Source organism: Microtus pennsylvanicus, chromosome 7 (genome assembly GCF_037038515.1).
Source record: "Microtus pennsylvanicus isolate mMicPen1 chromosome 7, mMicPen1.hap1, whole genome shotgun sequence".
Taxonomy (NCBI): domain Eukaryota; kingdom Metazoa; phylum Chordata; class Mammalia; order Rodentia; family Cricetidae; genus Microtus; species Microtus pennsylvanicus.
The window spans coordinates 114468836-114488293 of NC_134585.1; the positions used below are offsets into that span (position 1 = coordinate 114468836).

The 19458-nt window shown below is 42.0% G+C and overlaps 1 protein-coding gene across 1 annotated transcript in view; it reads right to left on the bottom strand.

Annotated features, from left to right (window-relative positions):
* Window positions 1-3689: 3689 nt before the first annotated feature.
* The window catches only part of Spag17 (sperm associated antigen 17), a 221586-nt gene continuing 205817 nt past the window's right edge, over window positions 3690-19458 (bottom strand). Inside the window, exons 46-49 of the mRNA XM_075979181.1 lie at window positions 17516-17700; window positions 7944-8004; window positions 4936-5080; window positions 3690-3838 (exon numbers count right to left, since the gene is read on the bottom strand). Of these exons, the coding sequence (XP_075835296.1) occupies window positions 3690-3838; window positions 4936-5080; window positions 7944-8004; window positions 17516-17700 (540 nt within the window). The remainder of the gene's footprint in view (window positions 3839-4935; window positions 5081-7943; window positions 8005-17515; window positions 17701-19458) is intronic.

Sequence of the window (19458 nt, forward strand, 5' to 3'; positions counted from 1 at the left end):
GCAGTATGTGAAAGAGGCAAAGGATGGAGCAATGCTAATACTTGCATGTAGACACTTAGAAAAGTGTGTCATCTGGAGCCTCCAGAAGGAGCCAACCCTGCTACTGCTGGGGCCAGCAGGCTATGAGAGAATGATGGTAGCGATTTATTGTGCTTCTGTGTGGAGCCCAGGAAGTGCATAGACATTGTCATTACCTTGGTAGCTCACTCTAATGGGCACAGAGCAGAGTTCTCAGAGGCTTTATGATGGTACTTACTTAGAACAGCAGATCGCAAGAATTCCGTGGTTTTGATGCTGACAAGATTTCTAAGAATGTAAAGCAGTGCCACTGCCAAATGTTTGTGTTAGAAAACAGTGATTTGTTTATTTTTATCTGTAGCCCTCCTATATACAAATGACAAATGGACTGAGAAATCAAGGAAATGACACCTTTTACAATAGCCTCAAATAATATAAAATATCTTGGAGTTATGCTCTGACCGAGCAAGTGAAAGACTTACTTACGTCATAAAATCTTCAAGTTACTGAAGATATCAGAAGATGGAAAGATCTCCATGCTCATGGCTTGGCAAGATTGTAAAAACGGCCATTCTACTGAAAGCAATCCACAGATTTGATCCAATCCCCAATAAAATTTCAACACAATTTTTCACAGAAATTGAAAGGACAGTGTTCAGCTTCATATGGAAATAATGACAGCTAAAAGCAATCCTGAATAATTGAAAACTACAGGAAGCATCACCATCCCTGACTTCAAACTGTACTACAGAGCTGTTGTAATAAAACCAGCGTGGTATTGACAGACACAGACACATTGAACATTAAATCTAGTTGAAGACTCGGACAATTGCACACACCTATAGACACTTGATTTTCTAAAAGCCATAAACATACACTGGGGGAAAAAGCATCTTCAACAAATGGTTCTGGTCATCTGGATGTAGATGAGTCCAAATAGAACCATACTTACCACCCTGTATAACTTAAACACCAATATCTCAATATAAAGCCAGACATCCTGAACAAGAGAAAGTGGGGGATAACCTTTAACTCATTGACACGGGAAAAGAATTTCTGAACAGAACACTATTAGCATAGACACTAAGATCAATAATTAGTAAATGTGACCCGTGAAACTGAGAAGCTGCTACATAGCAAAACACTATTATTCAAAGCGGCAGCCCACAGAATAGGGAAAGGTTTTTTACCAACTCCATATCAAATCGAGGGCTAATATCCAAAATATATAAAGAACTCAAGAGACTAGACATCAAGAAAAGAACCCGATTAGAAAATGGAGTACAGATCTAAACACAGTTTTTAACAGAGGAAACTCAGATGGCTGAGAAACAGATGTTCAGTATCCTTAGCCATCAGGGAAATGAAAATAAAAAACTACTGAGATTCATCTTACACCTGTTGGAGTGGCTAAGATCAAACTAGTGAAAGCTCATGCTGGCAAAGATATGGACTGAGGGGAACACTCCTCCATTGCTGGTGGGAGTACAAATTGATATGGCCACTATGGAAATCAGTGTGTTATTTCTTCAGGAAGATGGGAGTCGATCTACTTTTAGATTCAGCTATACCACTCTTGGGCATATACCCAAAGGACACTTTATCTTACCACAGAGACATTTGCTCAACCATGTTCCTTGCTGCTCTATTCATACTAGAAAATGAAAACAGTCTAGATGACCCCCGACAGAAGAATGCATAAAGAAAATGTAGTACATTTGTGCACTGGAGGACTACTCAGCTATTTTTAAAAAATGAAATTTGAAAATAACAAAGTTAGGCTTTTGTTAAATAGTTTTGCGGTGAAAAAAGACAACAATCTCAAGTTTTCGAAAGGCACAGAGTTGAATGTGGAACTTGTTAAGGTCAGGGAACAAGACCAGAGCAGCCCAATTATCTTTGTGCCTTTCCTGCTAAGATTGGTTGATGACCAAAGGTGATAACTAATTCCTTACACCCATTTCTGCCCTCAGTCTCCTGATTTAAAAAACTATTCATGAATGGGCATGTACCCTAAAGATTTAAAAAAGAGCTGGTAGATTCTTTTGATATATAAAAGTTTAGGTTTGTGATTCCTTTAAGGTTCCATATAAGATTACATTTCAAGATAAGTAATAAAGTAATTGGCCCTTTCTTTGTAACTGCAAAATGCAGCCTGCCAGTAAAAGACCTGACAAGAACACTTTGATTGCCCACTTGGTGTTGATCTATAGCAAGTTTCTTGGGATATCCCAAGCTTGCATATAACAACTTCTTGGATATCCCAAGAACTAATTTGTTTTTCACCTGTCATAAATAAAATGTTTAATCATGGAAGGGAGGTGGAAAACGTGTCATTTTTTTTGTTTTGTATTCATTGTAATCACTCAATTGAAAAACAATGTAATGACATTGTAATTCCTACATTGCCTGAAAAACTAGGTTGGAGTATATAAGCTGTAGGGAAAAAAAAGTATGTAGTAAAAAGAACCTGAGAGAACAGAGGATAAAGAAGCAAGCCATCAAGAGAATTTGTGAATGCTTCTTTTCCTAAACCTCCCTCAGATGGCTTATGCCAAGTCAATGGATTTTTCTCAAAGCCCCATGCTGCTGGAGGCAGGACCCCCAGACAGCAGGAAATAGAAGAGGATGGAGGATACCAAGAAAACAAGTCTCTAAATCAACTCGATCAATGCAGATATGAATTGAGACTGAGGTAGGATGCGCAGGGCCTGCACAGCTAGCTGCACCAGGCCCTCTGAGTAAATGCTATGGCTTCCAGTTTAGTGTTTTTATGGGATTCCTGGGTGTGCAAATAAGTGTGTCCCTAATTTTTTTGTGCCTTCCTGGCGCTTTCCCTTCTGTTTGTCAAGTCCAATTCCAGTGTGACAGCTTATTTCATTATGACCCCTAGAAGCTTCTGTGTCTTCTAAGGGGAGACAGAAAGGATCTGGATGGGGCCAGAGGTGGGGAGGAGCTGGGAAGAGTAGAAAACCATAATATGAAAAAAATCTACTTTCAATAAAAGGGGGAAAATAAAGGCATTTACCTTATGAGGTGGCCTTGGATATTTGGATGGCAAGGATGGAATGTTTTAGTTTTAATACGTCATATTCCTCAGAGGATCACGATTTGGTTGCTTGGCCTATGGTGGGGGTGCTATTTGGGGGACTGTGAGAACTTCCCAAGGTGGGGCTTTGCTAGAGGAAGTCAGTCACTGGCTGCTGCTCTTGGAACCTCCCTGAGCACTTCCTGTCTGCCTCAGGGGGCACTGTGATGGAATCTGATCTGCTCTAGCATGCTGCTGTTGTGATCATCAGTATGATGTACTGAAATTTCCTAAATGGAACGAGATAAATCTGTCTTCTCTAGCAAAAGAAAGCGATGCTTCAAAACTCTGTATCGTACATAGTGGCTTCACTATTTGTTCAAATAGAACTTAAAATCTTCCGGTTCTGATTCTTCTTTGGTAAGTATTAATACATTTTACCCTTGTAAATAAAGCCCTTCGGACCAAGAACACGGCTATAAAAAAATCCCAAGTCCAAAGTGTTAGAAAACAACTGATTTAAAGGTTGATTCTGAAGATGCTTTCATGTGGGGCTGTATGACATCAGGGAAAAGCCTGAAGTCTGAGAGCGCTGAGGTCAGGTGGGAGTGGTTGACAAAATGGCATTCAGTGCTTACAGATCCTAACGATGACGATGACGCATGGACTTGTGAGACGTGAAGACTCCAAGTGCGGAGGAGGAGATTGTGGAAGTCCTGTAGACCATGGGGTTTTCTTTTCCCTGGGGAAAATCTTTGGGTCGATTGTCATAGTTACTGCTTGTTAAAACTAGTAAAAGACTCATTAAGGACTATGAACTCCACAATTAAATGATCTTTTTTTGCAGCCCCAGATGATGTTTTAAAATCTTAGTCTCCAGAAGCATTAGTTCCTGGCAGGTACCCTTCTCTGTAAGCTAAACTCTTAGGTACATGAGTTGGATCCTTGTGTTTTAACTCTTCTCTTTCCAGAGTGAGTTTTCTTCCCAATGTCCTGGCCTGTCTGTAGAAGACTGTCACCAGACCTTATCAACAAGGTGATTTCATGCGGTTACGGTAGGGATAGGCTCGATTTTGGGACACTGACTGTGAGCCATCTTTAGGAAATAAAAATTTGAATCAAACCATTTTCCTGTCTGTGTCTAAGTGGTAAGTGGACACAGTGGCTGCCTATTAGAGACACCTTTGAAAGAATAGATGGACAAGGGAATTCGCTTCCATTTCTACAAAAACTAAGCTTGCTTGATGGGTCCCCGAGCTTTCACCTCATTTCAGTGTTTCAATCCTCAGCTGTCTTCATCCTCCCCCCTCGCCAAGGCTAGCCCTTCCCCGCTACTCTTGCGTCCTCTCCTGTCCTCTCTAGGATATTTAGTTACTTTTAGTCATGTTTTAAATGCTTCCCCAATCTGTTCTCAAGCCTAGAAATGATCTACACTAAACAGAAAGCCTTTCCCATACTTGTATCATTAAAGTAACATTCTCTGGTCCCTTTGGCCCCTTTTGCTCCTGCTCCCTAAACAGATCCCACTATTCTCTTTCCCATACCCTCAAACATCAGCTGTGTGCAGAGGACATGGGATTCCTCAAAACCTTCTGTTGCCAGCTATGATGTTTCAGCACAGATCTCATTACCGAGAGCCGCAGTTCAGTTTCTGGCTCTAAAGTGGACTTAAATCGTGTCTTTCCATCTGTCTTAATAAGGCCCACTTTAGTTTTTGCTGTTTCCTCCTTACCCCACATCCTCCATTCCTGTCCCCCATACCTGCTATTGCCATCCTATGGATAGTTCTTGGCCTAGTGAAGAACTAACGGACACTGGCTTTCGTGCCTTCTGAATTCATCTCATTTCTGCACTAGACATGGTTACAAAAAGTGCGCTTTAAAGGATATTTGCTTCCACGGGTAAGAACAGAATATCATGCTCTGTTGTGATCTCGATGTTGTGGGAGATGTGTGCTGACCTCTTGGCACCGTCTTCTCCAACAGCCATGGCGAAGAGCTCTATCTGCAGCTCTGCATGCAAACCGGCAGCCACCTGTAAGACATCAAACGCTGGGTTAAAACCAATGTGGACAATATATTAGACAACAATTCTCTAAACTTTAGTTTTTTCGTCCATCAGTCTGGCACTAATAAATATAAGCATTAGGTGTGAGGACCAGGTGAAGTCCCGAGTAAATGTGTATCGTTGCCATAGACAGCCTGTTGGAATGGCAGAGCCTTTTGCTGACCCTTGGTCAGAGTGTGAGTGTTGGCAGTGCATGAAGAAGGTATCTATAGCAGCTTCGTTTCTCACAGTGTTTTCTGTAGAAATCTCAAGACCAAGCGTGGCTAAGCCTACCTCCTCATTCCACTATACGCAATAAATAAACCTGCCTCTTCCATTCAGAAGTGTACATAAAATGTGCTGTGTTTCCAGGCTGGTGATGCCGCCGTCACTACCGTATGGCCCACCTGATCCCAGCTTTTCTGTACGTGTGTCTGTATGTCTGTCCTTTCTTTATTCCCTTGTCACCCCAGTGGTCACATTTCTGTAACCCAGAAGTGTGGGTCAGGGGACATATGACAGAACTATTTAGAATTATGTAGAATTCCATGAAATGAATGGGATTGAACACAAACTCCTGAAGGTGTTAGAGTATGCAGCTGAAACATCCCCAAAGGCCATACACCAGAAGTTTGGCATCAGCAAGAGTTGCATTAGCAAGAGCTGATGTGGGCTTACTGCAAGGAAATGAGGTCATCGAGGGTGTGCCCTTGGCCCCTCCTCTCTTTCTCTGCTTCCTGGAAGCCGTGAAGAAAGCAACTTTGCTCTCCCATGTGGACATCCCTGCCTGATACTCCACGGACCCCAAAACACAGGGCCAAGTGATCACAAGAGACACTTCTGAAGCCCTGGGTCAGAATAAGCCTGGCTTCCTTTCAGACTGAAGGGCACAAAGGCACAAACCAGGTGCTGCTTGGGGTCTGGGGAGTGCCAAATGACAGGATGTTGGAGGTGAAGGGAAACTACCGCGGCACTCATAGTTTTCCCTCCTGATTTCTTCTTCTGTCGCCACTGCCCCTCTTCCTCCTGCTTCCTAAACTGATGCCAAACTTCTCTCTCGTATTCTGGAACATGAGCGTTGTGTAGAGGACACTTGAAATTTTTCTATCCCTGACTTCTCAACTGAGATCTCATTACTAAGATCCACAATTCAGTCTCTGACCCCTGAACTTTAAGTCACGTCCTTACATCCACCCTATTTCTTTATTCTTTTCCTTTCTTCTCTCTCTCTCTCTCTCTCTCTTTGGTTTTGTTTTTTTCGAGACAGGGTTTCTCTGTAGCTTTAGTGGAGCCTGTCCTGGAACTAGCTCTTTTAGCCCAGGCTGGGCTCGAACTCACAGAGATCCACCTGCCTCTGCCTCCCGAGTGCTGGGATTAAAGACGTGCGCCACCACCACCTGGCTAAATTTAAAGGTCTTTTAAAAAAATTTTTATTTATCTTATTTTTCACCCTATTTCTCAAGTGTTAGTCATGAGTTTCTGTCTACTGGCTGATAAAGGTAAATTTCATCTAAGACAGCTATGGATGTAATATAAGAAACCTGGTGACTCGCCTGCCTTTGCTCTCCAGGATTCTAATACAGGATGTGGAGCATGACAGGGCCAGCAGAGGGAGACAGAATAAGTGCAGATGCCATGCTGCTTAGGTCTAAAAACAAGGAAGAGGTTTGTACCGACAAAGAAGAGATCCAAGATATAGTGAAGAGTCTCAGCAAGGCATTGGGCTGCTTGCCCTGTTCTTGGAAGGCACACTAGCCTGCAGAGGGGGAGATGTTTATGTTTCTAAGCTGTCTCTACAGGGGGTGGGTTAAAAAGCAAACTTGGGAAGGGCTCTCTGGAAAAAAATAAATCACACAACTATCACATGGAGAGCAATTAGATTCAAATGGAAATTTAATATATAGTTTTATAAATAATAGAATTGAAAACATTCCATTTTTTTTCAACAGTGTATGTGTGCACGTGCTGGAGCAGACCCAGAGACTGTTTCTGAGGGTCCGGGCTTGCTCCCCGAAGCCCACCAATCAGGACTGGGTAGTGATGAAATTCCACAGAGAGCTGGAGTGATGCCACAGTGCAGCTTACCCAGGGTTGGCGCACGTTCATTTCGGCCTGGCAACGAACCAAACTGAACAGTGCTTAGATTTACATAGGCAGAGCCAAAACCTACTGTCAGAAAGGGGAAAGAAATACCCTTATAGCACGGTGAGCTTCAAAGAATACACACTGAGTTTTTACTAGTTAGAAAGGTGGACCCAGAGTCACCTCGCTGTTAGAATGACCTGGTCTTCAGATTAAAATGTGATTTACTACGCAGAACAGTAGAAAGGCTTGCTTTGATTTTTTTTTTATGTTGTAGAGAATCTGACATCTTCTCAATATATGTTTCAGGATATGAGTGTGCAGGCTTTGTTCATGGACACACATATTTGCCACGAGAGCTGCCAAGTAAGTACTGGGAACCGAACCTGAGTCTTCTGCAAAAACAGCATTTACTCTTAACCTCCCAGCCGACTCTCCACGAATTCAGTTTTTATAAAGGTCATTTTCACATGCCTGTGCATGACTGTACTCCTGGGACAACTGAGGGGCATGTTTCCAGCTGAAGATAAACTCTTTCTACTCTGAACATTTTTGTCATGGCTCTTCCCTGGAACAATGGCATAGAGCCACACAGGGGACCAATCTAGGATCCTCCTTATGAAACTAGAAATATTAAACCTACTCATGATTTAACCTGGGCATCAGAATGCTATAAAAGGCAACTGTGATGGAAACATACATACTCACATATGCGTGTGCAAAACACACACACACACACACACACGTGCTCAATAACATATGGACTTACAGGCCCAGGTTTATATGTCACTTTCAGTCCAGTGCTAGGTGGTGGCTGCTTCACTTTAAACCTACCAGGAAGAAAAATGGAAGATGATTTATAAAAACAAGCAATGAAGAAACTCGGATACTATAAAATTAGGAAGGTGTTAATCTAGAGGCCAGGGAGTCCATATCATCTCTAAACAACCAAAGACCTTAATATTCCATTGAGAGAAGAATTTGGGATCCACCCATTTCACGACAGTCCTCATCCACATGAAGCAGCTGCCAACCTGTACTCCCCCACTTGGTTACCGGTTGCCGATGAGCCCAGGCGGAGCATTGCCAAGGTTTGGCTGGCTTACACCTTTCAGCGTAGCTGTCAGTATTAATGTGAACGCTGATAGCCAGGCCATGCAGTTACAGAATTACAGCGCTTTGGGGGAATAGCAAAGCATGGGGGCCAGGCTGCCTGTGACTTGCGGGGTTTGCATGCTTGGGGGAGAGGAGGGACCAAAGGAGATCAGGAAATGATGAAGGGCTTGAGAAGTTCTTTGCTTGCATGTGCTGCTTGCTTGCCGATCTCTTTTCCTACCTATGGTCTGTGGGCTCTGCCTGAGGATAAGAGGCCTGAACAGTCTGCAGAGGAGAGTCTGCCTCCACACTGACTGCCACCCCCTACCAGCAGCTTTGCTGCCCAGCCATCGCGGCTGAATCCAACCAGCAGTGGGATGAAATCTCTAAAACAGAAACTCTGCTGGAGAGAGGTCTACATAGACTAGTTTTTTTTTTTTTTTACTAGTTTAGGGTTAACTCTGTTTCCTCCTACCCATTTCATTGATAACAACAGGGAAAGAAGAAAAAAAAATAGGTCTTAACTAGTACCGAGTGCCTTCACCATGTTTTTTCTTAAGGAGCCAGCATCCCAGAAGTTGGGGTTTGCCTCATCTAATGGGTGACAAACTGGATTCTTCTGCCATTTTACTATTTCATTTCCATTCTTGATTCATAAGCATTTAAAAGGGTTTGTTATTATATAAGAATAACTCTGCAAGCAAAATATTCCATTTTGATGGCAGCCTTTCTACCATACACATCATTCAGAACAGAACTGAAGACTCTTTGTAATTCTGAGTGGCCTGAGCATAGATTTATGGTATACTGATCCAATAGAAACGAACAAACTCCCACGTGGCTCTGGCAACCACAATAAAGTGAAGTTCACAGACATAGTAGAGATAGCAATGACCTGGTTAGTGCTCATGAATTTGAGCCCTCTCCTCATTCTAGCCCACAAGACCTTGAAAGAGATCACTCTGTTTCCTAATATAGAAGGTCTCAGAAGGGTCAAAGATTCCTTTGCTTTGGGTCTATAAAAATACCAGGTGTGTTTTAGACCCATGAATAAACTGAACTGTGAGTTGATGCTTATTAGTAATTATAAGTTAGATCTTCATAACTCAAATTACCATTGTGCTTATTATTTCCTTTTGCCTCAATCGGGCAGAAATAGTGTGGAAAACATTTTTCAAAGTCAAAGACAAAAAGAAGTTTAAGAGAAAGGAAGACAAAAATGTCCAGCCCCAAATGAAGGAATTCTCTAGAGATGATAATCTCTAGATTATCAGTTGTCCAGTGGAAAACTTGTGGGTCGAGTCACAAAGAGGTAACATCTTCAAAATGCTGAATGGTAAGCTCATGTACAAGTAGATCAAAGACCTCAACATAAATCCAGATACATGGAACCTGGCAGAAGAGAAAGTGGAAAGTCGTCTCGAATGCACTTCCTGAATAGAACACCAGTAGCACAGACACTGAGACTGACAATTAATAAATGGGAGCTCCTGAAACTGAAAAGCTTCTGTAAGACAAAGGACATGGTGAAAAGACAAAACAACACTCTACAGAATAGGAAAAGATCTTCACCAACCCCACATTGGACAGAGGGCTGATCTCCAAAACAGGTAAAGGACTCAAGAAACTAGACATCAAAATACAAAGAAAAAAAAACCAAACCAAAACAAAACAAAAAAAATGGGGCACAGATTTAAACAGAGAATTCTCAACAGACAAATCTCAAAGGACCGAGATACATTTAAAGAACTGTTCAACACTCTTAGCTATCAGGGAAATGCAAATCAAAGTGACTCTGAGATACTCTTTTACACTCTGAGATACATCTGACACTTAGTCAAAATGGCTAAAATCAAAAATGCTAACAACAGCCTATGTGGGAGAGGATGTGGAGTAAGGGGAACATTCCTCCACTGCTGGTGGGAGTGCAATCTTGTACAACCACTTTGGAAATTGGTATTGCAGTTTCTCAGAAAATTGGGACTCAATCTACCTCACAACCCAGCTATACCAATCTTGGGCATATACCCAAAGGATGCTCAATCATACCACAAGGACGCTTGCTCAACTACATTCATAGCAGCATTATCCATAATAACCAGAACCTGGAAACAAGCTAGATGCCCCTCAACCAAAGAATGAATAAAAAGAAAGTGTGGTATACTTATACAATGGAGTATTACTCAGTGGTAAAAAAAAAAAACAATGACATCATGAAATTTGCAGGCAATTGGGTGGAACTAGAAAAAAAATCATTCTGAGTGAGATAATCCAGACCCAGAAAGGCAAACATGGGGGGGGGGCGCGACTAATGGATTTCCCCCAGAAAAAAAAATAGATGAGATCTCCAGGGTAAACTGGGGGTGAGGTGGGAGGGAGGAGATGTGGGTATCAGATTGGTCAAGTCGGGGGCAGGATGGAGGGGAGAGTAATGAAAGAGATATCTTGACTGGTAGAGGGGCCACTTTGGGGTTAGGGAGAAACCTGATGCCAGGGAAACTCCCAGCTAAGACTCCTAGCAATAGTCGGGAGGGTGCCTGAACTGGCCTTCTCCTGTAATCAGATTGGTGACTACCCTAATTGTCAACAGAGAGCCTTTATCCAGGAACTGATGGAAACACATGCAGAGATACACAACCAAGCACTGGGCCACTCTCTGGGAGTCCATTTGACAAGAGGGAGGAGGGAAAGTACAAGCAAGGCGGGTTAAGATCATGATGAAGACACTCACTGAGACAGTTGACCTGAGCTAATGGGAGCCCATGGACCCTAGACCAACAGCTAGGGAGCCTGCCTGGCATCAGTCTAGGCCCTCTGCATGTGTGTGACAGTTGTGTAGCTTGTTCTGTTTGAATGGCCCCTAACAGTGGGATCAGGACCTGTCCCTAGTGCATGAGCTGGCTTTTTGGAATCTATTCCCCATGCAGGGATACCTAGCTTAGCCTATGCAGGGGGGGAGGAACTTGGTCCTGCCTCAAAGTGATCTGACATACTTTTTGACTCCTATGGGAGGCTGGCCCCTTTCTGAACAGAGGAGGAGTGGATGGGGGCGGGGATAGACAGGCGGTGTGGGGGAGGGGACAAGAAGAGAGGGGAAAGATGAAACTAGTCAGTCTGTAAAATAAATGAAAAAAAACTTAATTAAAAAAAAACAAAAGGGGCTGGTAAGATGGCTCAGTGGTTAAGAGCATTGCCTGCTCTTCCAAAGGTCCTGAGTTCAATTCCCGGCAACCACATGGTAGCTCACAACCATCTGTAATGACGTCTGGTGCCCTCTTCTGGCCTGTAGATATACATACGGACAGAATGTTGTATACATAATAAATAAAATATTTTTAAAAAAAACAAAATGCTGAAATATCTGCCATCCAAAATACTATGCCCAGAAAAGCTATCCTTAAGAGAAAAATGATTTTATAAACCAATAAAAGCCAAGGAAATCCATTTCCAATGAACTTCTCTTACAGAAAATTCTTAAAGAGGTTCTTTAGTCAAAAACAAAAGTATGAAAATTACCATAACAAATATGCATGCAACTGTAAAACATACTGGAAAAGGGAAATGCATAGTCTAGTCAGAACACTCTAGTACTATAATATTGTTAACTGTACATATTCATGATGGTCGTAACATTCATATTTTATCATGTAGTCTAAAGCCAAAGTGATCAGAAGTATAGAGACAATAACTATGAAATATACCACTTAAAATGCAAATTCTGACATCATGAACATAGATTGTGCAACGGTAAATCTCCACATTTTTTTGTATGTAATCAGCTGTTATCAGCCTAACTTGTAACTATAAGATGTTTTTTGCAGCTGGGCATGGTGGTGCACCCTTTAATTGCAGTAGAAGCAGAGAGAGCTCTGTGAGTTCAAGGCCATCCTGGGCTACATTTCCAGTTCCAGGCCAGCAAGGGCACATAGTGAAGCCTGGTTTAAACAAGCAAATAAGTTACATCTGGAAGCATTAGATCCTGTGCTGAGGCGGTCACGTGGAGGTTTATGTGGAACACGTCGGCTTTGAGTGACAAGCAAACTGGGCCCCTGCAGTGCTATGGTGGAGCGAGAGTTTGGCAGCTTCTGTAGAAGCCAGAAGCAGCGACCAGAACATGAATCTCTCTGCTTCTAGAGGGAAGTGTTTGTAGGGGCTTGGGGGGTTCTACACAGATTACCTTTCCAAGGTTTGCCTCCAAAAGACGATCCCAGGCATTCGAATGAAAAGTCCAGGTCCAGATCTGAGTCTAGGCTGAGGTTTATAAGTTCTCGAGGATGTTATACAATCTTGGTCCCACTCCCATAGATGATCAGATGACCTGGAACAGGTCTTACAGCTGAGATTACTGAAGTTGTCTCAGACAGTGCAGCCTTTCTCCCGTGTCTTCTCAAATGCATCTTGTTGGGGATTGGGTAAAACCTGACTGCAGCCGTGGTCTTGGAGTGTTTGGGCTGAGCCTGAGCACACAGGTCTCTAAGGTAAGCCTTCTCTAAAAGCAGGCCCATTGCGTCTGTGTCTGTTGTGTATGGACAAGCCAGATTTGTGAAAAGGCTTTGTCTCGGTACATTTTCAAATGTAGATAATGCCAAGGAAGCTGAAAAACAGGCTAATGGAATGGAGCCCGATGGAGGTAGAATTAGAGTTTATTTCTCTTTAACAGAGAGGGAACATAGCCCAACAGCAGGAATTTCCATGGAAAGACCCACTTATGGTAGTGTTGAGATTATGACAGAGTCCAGGATGGAGGCTATGGTGACTGTGGATATTATAGCAGCTCTCATTGAATAGGTGGTGGGGAAGGAGGTGGGCAGAGAGCTTCTCAGACAGGTCACCCTCTCCCTACTACAGGCATGGAGGACTCAGTTCCCATTTCTGAGCATGCTGCTCACCCCATCACCATCAAAGAGTGGAGTTAAAGACTCCATAGAAGTCTTTAACTTCTATTGGGAGCCTACCATAGAGCTGCGATATTGCTTTAATTCCTGTTTAACAAAGAAACAGTGCCTAGGGAAGTTAGACGATATTTACAGCTTTTATGATGACTACTTTGAGTGGAATTGACACCCCATTTTCATCCTGCGTTTGTGTAGTTCAGTGCTTTGTTCAAACTTGTTTTAGAAAAGTATGTTTTACATATGTTTTTACAGTTCAAATTTTGACAACTGAGATGCTTCTATTGCACAAAAGTTCATATAAACATCTTTCCCCTACTAAGTCCAGGGTGTTCTGAGACTCAAAGTCTGTGTGTAAAATGCTATCAAATGACAAAAAGCAACAATAAGCACTTTGATTTTTAAAAATGAGCATATAAATGATAGCAGGAAAGAAATGCTTAAAACTATAGATAAGTATCAGACCACAGAGGCAGCCAATATGAGATTTAGGAGAGAAGCCAGAGAATCAGCAATAAAATGACAACACCGTCACGGTACATGTTGCCACGTGACAGGTTTAAGTTTCCTAGTCAGAAGACAGCAAATGGTAGAATAGATAAAAAATTAAGCAAGTAATAAGGTTCCCCTCCGGTGGCCTTTGAGCAGCCCCGTTAAGGGCACGCCAGGCTAAAAGTGAGAGGACTTTTCATGCCAATGCTAAATGAAAGACTGCAGGGGGCTGCACTATTACATGACTTGAAGATTCATTTCAAGCCAAAAATTTTGAAAGAAAGGAAAGGTGAGCTCATCAGGAAATAATCTAATTTGATATCAGGCAATTATTTATAATACAACTTTGTAACCTGACTGGTTTCTGAGGTGCCAGTGGGAATTTCTTTGCTCGTTGTCATTCTATTTCCTTTGGCTAACAAAAGCTCATTACAGATATAAATATCAAACATCAGAGCACCCAAGTACTCAAAGAAAACACTAGTAAAAAATAAGGGAAAATAAATAGCAATTCACCATTTTCTACAATGAATAGATCAGCTAGAGAGATAAATAATAAAAAGCCCATGACATGAGTTGAGTCTTTGACAAAATGGACCTAGCAGACATATACAGATGCTTCTATGTAATTAACTGATTATAAGTCCATTTCTAACACACGTGGAACATTCTCTAGGGTAGATTAAAAGAGTCACAAAACAAGTCTTTTAAAATATATATGATTACAACAATATCTAGTTTAATTTTGGACATCAATAGCTTGAAACTATAACTCAATTTCAGAAAGAATCTTAGAAAATTATGTATCTATTAAGCCCCATGCTTGTGAACAAACAATGAATGGATGAAAGGAAAAACCAAAAGAGATTAGAAAGCAGGTCGAACTCCAAAAGGGAAATTATCTCAATAAATGTCTACACTGATACTGTGGACCAACCTCCTCCCAGATAAAAGCCTCCATCTTGGAGGAAGCTCCTGAAGACACAGACTGTTCTAAGGGGAGATGGAATATTCCATCCTGCTGGGAAGCTGCTTATGAGACAGGAAGTAAGGACTCAAAAGCTCCCAGAAGTCCCTAAGACTGACTAGATTTGATAGACTATTCCCTCCCTAAGAATATGCAATCAGTGAGGAACTCTTAGAGGCACCCTGATACAAGTCAAGCTGACTAGAAAAGGCTCAGGCTAGCCAAGGCGCCTGGAAGAAGCAGAGATCAGGTGAACTGCCTGGAAGAGGTTCAGACTACCTGAGCTACTGGAAAGAGACACTCCCACCTGTTGAGCTGCCTACAGGCTATGCAGTGTGCTCCAAGTATCCATTTTTCATGAACTGTCACCCATACCGGGAGTGGGGAGGGGGCTTTGGTGATGTAGTCATTTCAGTTCCTGTAAGTAACCTCTCATCCATATTCCTGTAAATTCCTGTAAGTTTTCATCTATATTCCTGTAAATAATCCCAATAAAGCTCACTGTGCACCAGAATGGACTTTGGTGATATCCTTACTTTGATCCACCATTGATTCCCTATCTGGGACAGGTAGACATTTGTTCATGTGTTCTCAGGAACAGTCTCACACAGTTGAAGAAAAAAAGGTTTCAAATAAATAGTACATTATTATACATCAAGGAACCCAAATTTGCAGAAGGAAAGAATAAAAACCAGAGCAGAAATATATCAACATGACAAGCAATACATAAATAAAAGAAGAGAGTTAATAAAACTAAGAATTGATTCTAAAATAAATTAAGGAAATTTATTAGCGCTCAGCCAGCCAAAGAAAACTAGAGAAAAGAAAGACAAAAATTTATGATACCTCAGAAATAAAAACTGTCACAGAGGGTTATAATGAACAGTTTTATACCACCAAATAGAATAACTCACATGAAATGTATATATTCCTTTCAAAATACAACTAATCATATAAGTCAAGTCAGGAAGAAATAGAGCAAGTGGGCAGACTAATAATACTTAAAGAGACGGGATAATTAATACAAGACTTCCCATTTTAGTTACTTTTCTCATTGCTTTGACAATGTTCTTGACAGAAGCAACTCAAAGGAGCAGTGTTTGTTCTGATTCCCACCTCAGGGATGGGCAGTCAGTCCATCACATGGAGAAGCATGGCTCTGAGCTGGCTAGCTACATCGCCTCCTCAGGAAAAGAGAGATGAGTGCTCCTACTCAGTTTGCTTCCTCCCTTTTTTGTCCTTTTTAGTCAGTGGAGGATCCTGCCCACATCTAGGGTGGTCTTTCCTCTAGGAAAATGCTTTCACAGACATGCCCAGAGGTGTGTCTTCTACATGACTCTGAGTAGAATGAGGTTAACAAAGAAGATTACCCTTTGCAAGGATTGCTCTGTCAATCTGACCCCTAAATCACTTTAATCACAGTGTTCTCTCACTGGTCTCCATAGGCTCATGACCATCTCAAAATGCAAAATTCATTCATTTCAACTCCAGCTTCACATAATAAGGATACCCACGGAAGACCCAAAGATGACATCATTCCTCTTGAGATCTGGTGAGAGGAAACCATGCTCACTTCACCACTTTTATTGTCCATGATGTAAGAAGCACTAAATGAGCCATCAGATGAAAGAAAGAAGATATCAAAATCGGAAAGGGGAAACTAAAGTTACCTTTTCACATAAAAGCAATGGCCAGAGAGTTAGCTAGTGGTTAATGCCCATACTGCTCAGTCTTCCAGAGGCTCTGAGTTCTGGTCCCAGCCTCCCCACTGTTTTACAACTTCCTGTAACTACAATCTAGAGACTGAAAGGACCTTTCTGGCCTCTGGGGACACTCACACTCGTGTGCATGTGGACACAGGCAGACATGCATGCATATACATAATTAAAAAAATAAATATTACAATAACATATACAAAGCAATAGAGGTGTAGAGCAAACAAGTCTGAGACCTACTGCACGCACTGGCTTTGTGGGAGCCTAGGCAGTTTGGATGCTCAACTTACTAGACCTGGATGGAGGTGGGGGTTCCTTGGACTTCCCACAGGACAGGGAACCCTGATTGCTTTTCGGGCTGGGGGGAGACTTAATTGGGGGAGGGGGAGGGAAATGGGAGGCGGTGGCGGGGAAGAGACAGAAATCTTTAATAAATAAATTAATTAATTAAAAAAAAAAGAAAGCAGGCCAGTAAACAGTGTTCCCCCATGGTCTCTGCTTCTTTTCCTAAATCCACGTTCCTTACTTGAGTTCCTGCCCTTCATGATGGAATAGTGTAAATGAAAACAAACCCTTTCTTTTTTAAGTTGCTTTGGTCATGGTGCTTATAGCAGCAACACAAAGAAAAGAAGGATATATGCTTTCAAGTTCTGAGTATTGATTATTGCAGTGCTTGTACAAATTGTTTGTTCTTTGCTAGGTCAAATTAAGAGCTGAGTGAGTGGCTCCTACTGAAACGTGAGATATGATTTACAGAAGGCATGAGAGCAGCTATCACATTAGTGGAGCCCAGTCAATGCTGATTTGTCGAAGAGTGAATGAAAGCATAAAGAAATGAACTATGATAACTTATGATTGCTTACAGGCCAATCTGATGGACCAGGTAACAAAACAATGAATGGCTTTACTCATTTGTAATAAGTAAAATTTGTAATGAGATTCAGAGGCCAGGGCTGAGGAAGACTGTAAGGACTCACAATGTTGGAATAGCACCCGAGCCTGCATTTTCCTGCCTCTAGAGAAGCAACCTCTTTGTTATGGTGAGCTACCTTCAAATCATCTGAAAATAGTAAATGACATTCAGGATTCAAAATGTCGTTATAGTTTGGCTAAGAGTCATCAATACAGGAGAGACAATCTTCAGAGGAACACAAGCAGGCACTTGGTGCCTTTGCCTCACCTGCAGAAGTCCACACCGACATTCTTGAGTTTCACAATTGTTGCATAGGTGTGTCCCTCTTTAAGCACTCCAAACTTCACCTCCGGTGGGAGAAGGTGGAACCCGAAAGGGGATGCCTTTGTGTTATAAATAGCGGCAGATGCAATGGAGGATGTATTCACTTTTCCCCCAACGGAATCTTCCACCTTTGGAGAGCAGAAAAATTGATAAAGTCAAAGGGGGAGTTTCTGATTAAAGAAGACACTGCTGACACCAGACAGGGATGACTGCTTGGCCAAGGGAAGACGGAAAGGATTTATGATCTCATGCAGTCCTTACAACATCCCCATTGTCAACTGGAGCCTCAAACTCTCCCCTGCATGATGTGGAAAGCCCTGTTCCTCTCTCCACCCTACCAGAGAGTCTCTGAACAAAAGAAAGGCACTGGAAAGCCCAGTTCCTCATGGCTGCTGGCAGCTGCAGCTTCCTCCCCTGAAACTGTCAGTCACCCAAGTCCCTACCTAAGCACTCAGCTTTTGATCTTTAGACCATATTTGGGCACAAATCCAGCTTGTGGAAGACACATCATCATCCCTTGCCTACAACTCATAAAATCTCCCTGCTTTAGTTCTCTGAGACCAGATAATCTACCTGTGAATTGTTCTCAGTAATAAACCTGTTGTTATACTTTTTGAATTCAGCTTAATCTGGCTTATTGCATCGGTGGGGAAACTTATAGTGGGGGTTGGGGGACAGAAAACCTATTACATATAAAAATTATTTTAGGTTTTGCCTTAAATAAAAGAAAGTACACATTTAGAGCTTAAAGGTCATCTGCTCAAATGCTTAAGTAGCAAAATCTCTACCCCAGGTTTGTCTGATTCTCAGATCCATGCTCTTTCCTCTGGGGCAGTGGTGATCAAGAGTTGGTTAACTTCCTGCAGTGTCTTCTGGAAGACTCAAGGTTCCTGTTCCTGTTCTGGGAGTTTCAGATTCCCTGTGTCTGGAGTGAGGAGGGGTGGACATTTAAAAAGTTCTCTGGTATTTCTAACTATGCTGATCAGGAAGTCACAGAAGAATATCTTCCCTCCGCTCATCACCAATGTCACCAGGAGATGAAACTGCAGACATCAGACTTCAAGAGTCTGAATCTGCATATCTGACAAACTGCTATGTAATTCATATGCACAGCCAAGCTTCAGAGCATGATTATCAGTTACATATACAAGGTATTCTAATATGACAGCCAGCATCTGTCATGGTAGTAAAGAAATGACAGTTATTTTTTTAATTTGTGAGCATAAGGAAGCATTCCTATTAGCTGGTGGGAAAACTTTATCTAAAAGGCGCTGAGGAAGAGAGAGATGAGAGAAACCTGCAGTGGCTGAAGGAGAGTGACCCAGGTAGGGTGAAAGAGAAATTTTTAACAAATATATTCTAATGCTCCTTTTTCAATATGAGGAGCTCTTAGTGCTCATCGGAGTCACAGAGAATGAGAGGGGCTGGGCTCTTTCCCTCTGGAGGGTGACTGGTGCCTGCTGCTCTCAGGACATTGAGAACTGGAAACTCTGTGATGTGACTGAGCCCAAGATCATGAGAGGGGGCCGTCTCAAGTCTCAAATTATTTAATAGGTAAGTAAAATTTTGTATCCTAAGCCAACAAGGTAAGGAATTTGGGAAGAGAACATGCCCTGATCTATAGGGGAAGAGAACAAGGATTTCTCATGATAGGGTGGGATGGGACAGTATGACCATAACATAGGACAACAACCTTTAAAAAAACCACTGTCTTATCAAAGCCAGCCAGTCATTTTTGCCTTTTCTGTATGCTGGCATCCCATTATGCAGAATTATATATTAAAAACTCTTTCCAGCAAACTCTTGAATTTATTGTTTTATTTCCAGCAACACGAGATCATACTTGGTGCTGGCCTAAGTTCTTTGGACTTTATCCTAAACATTGT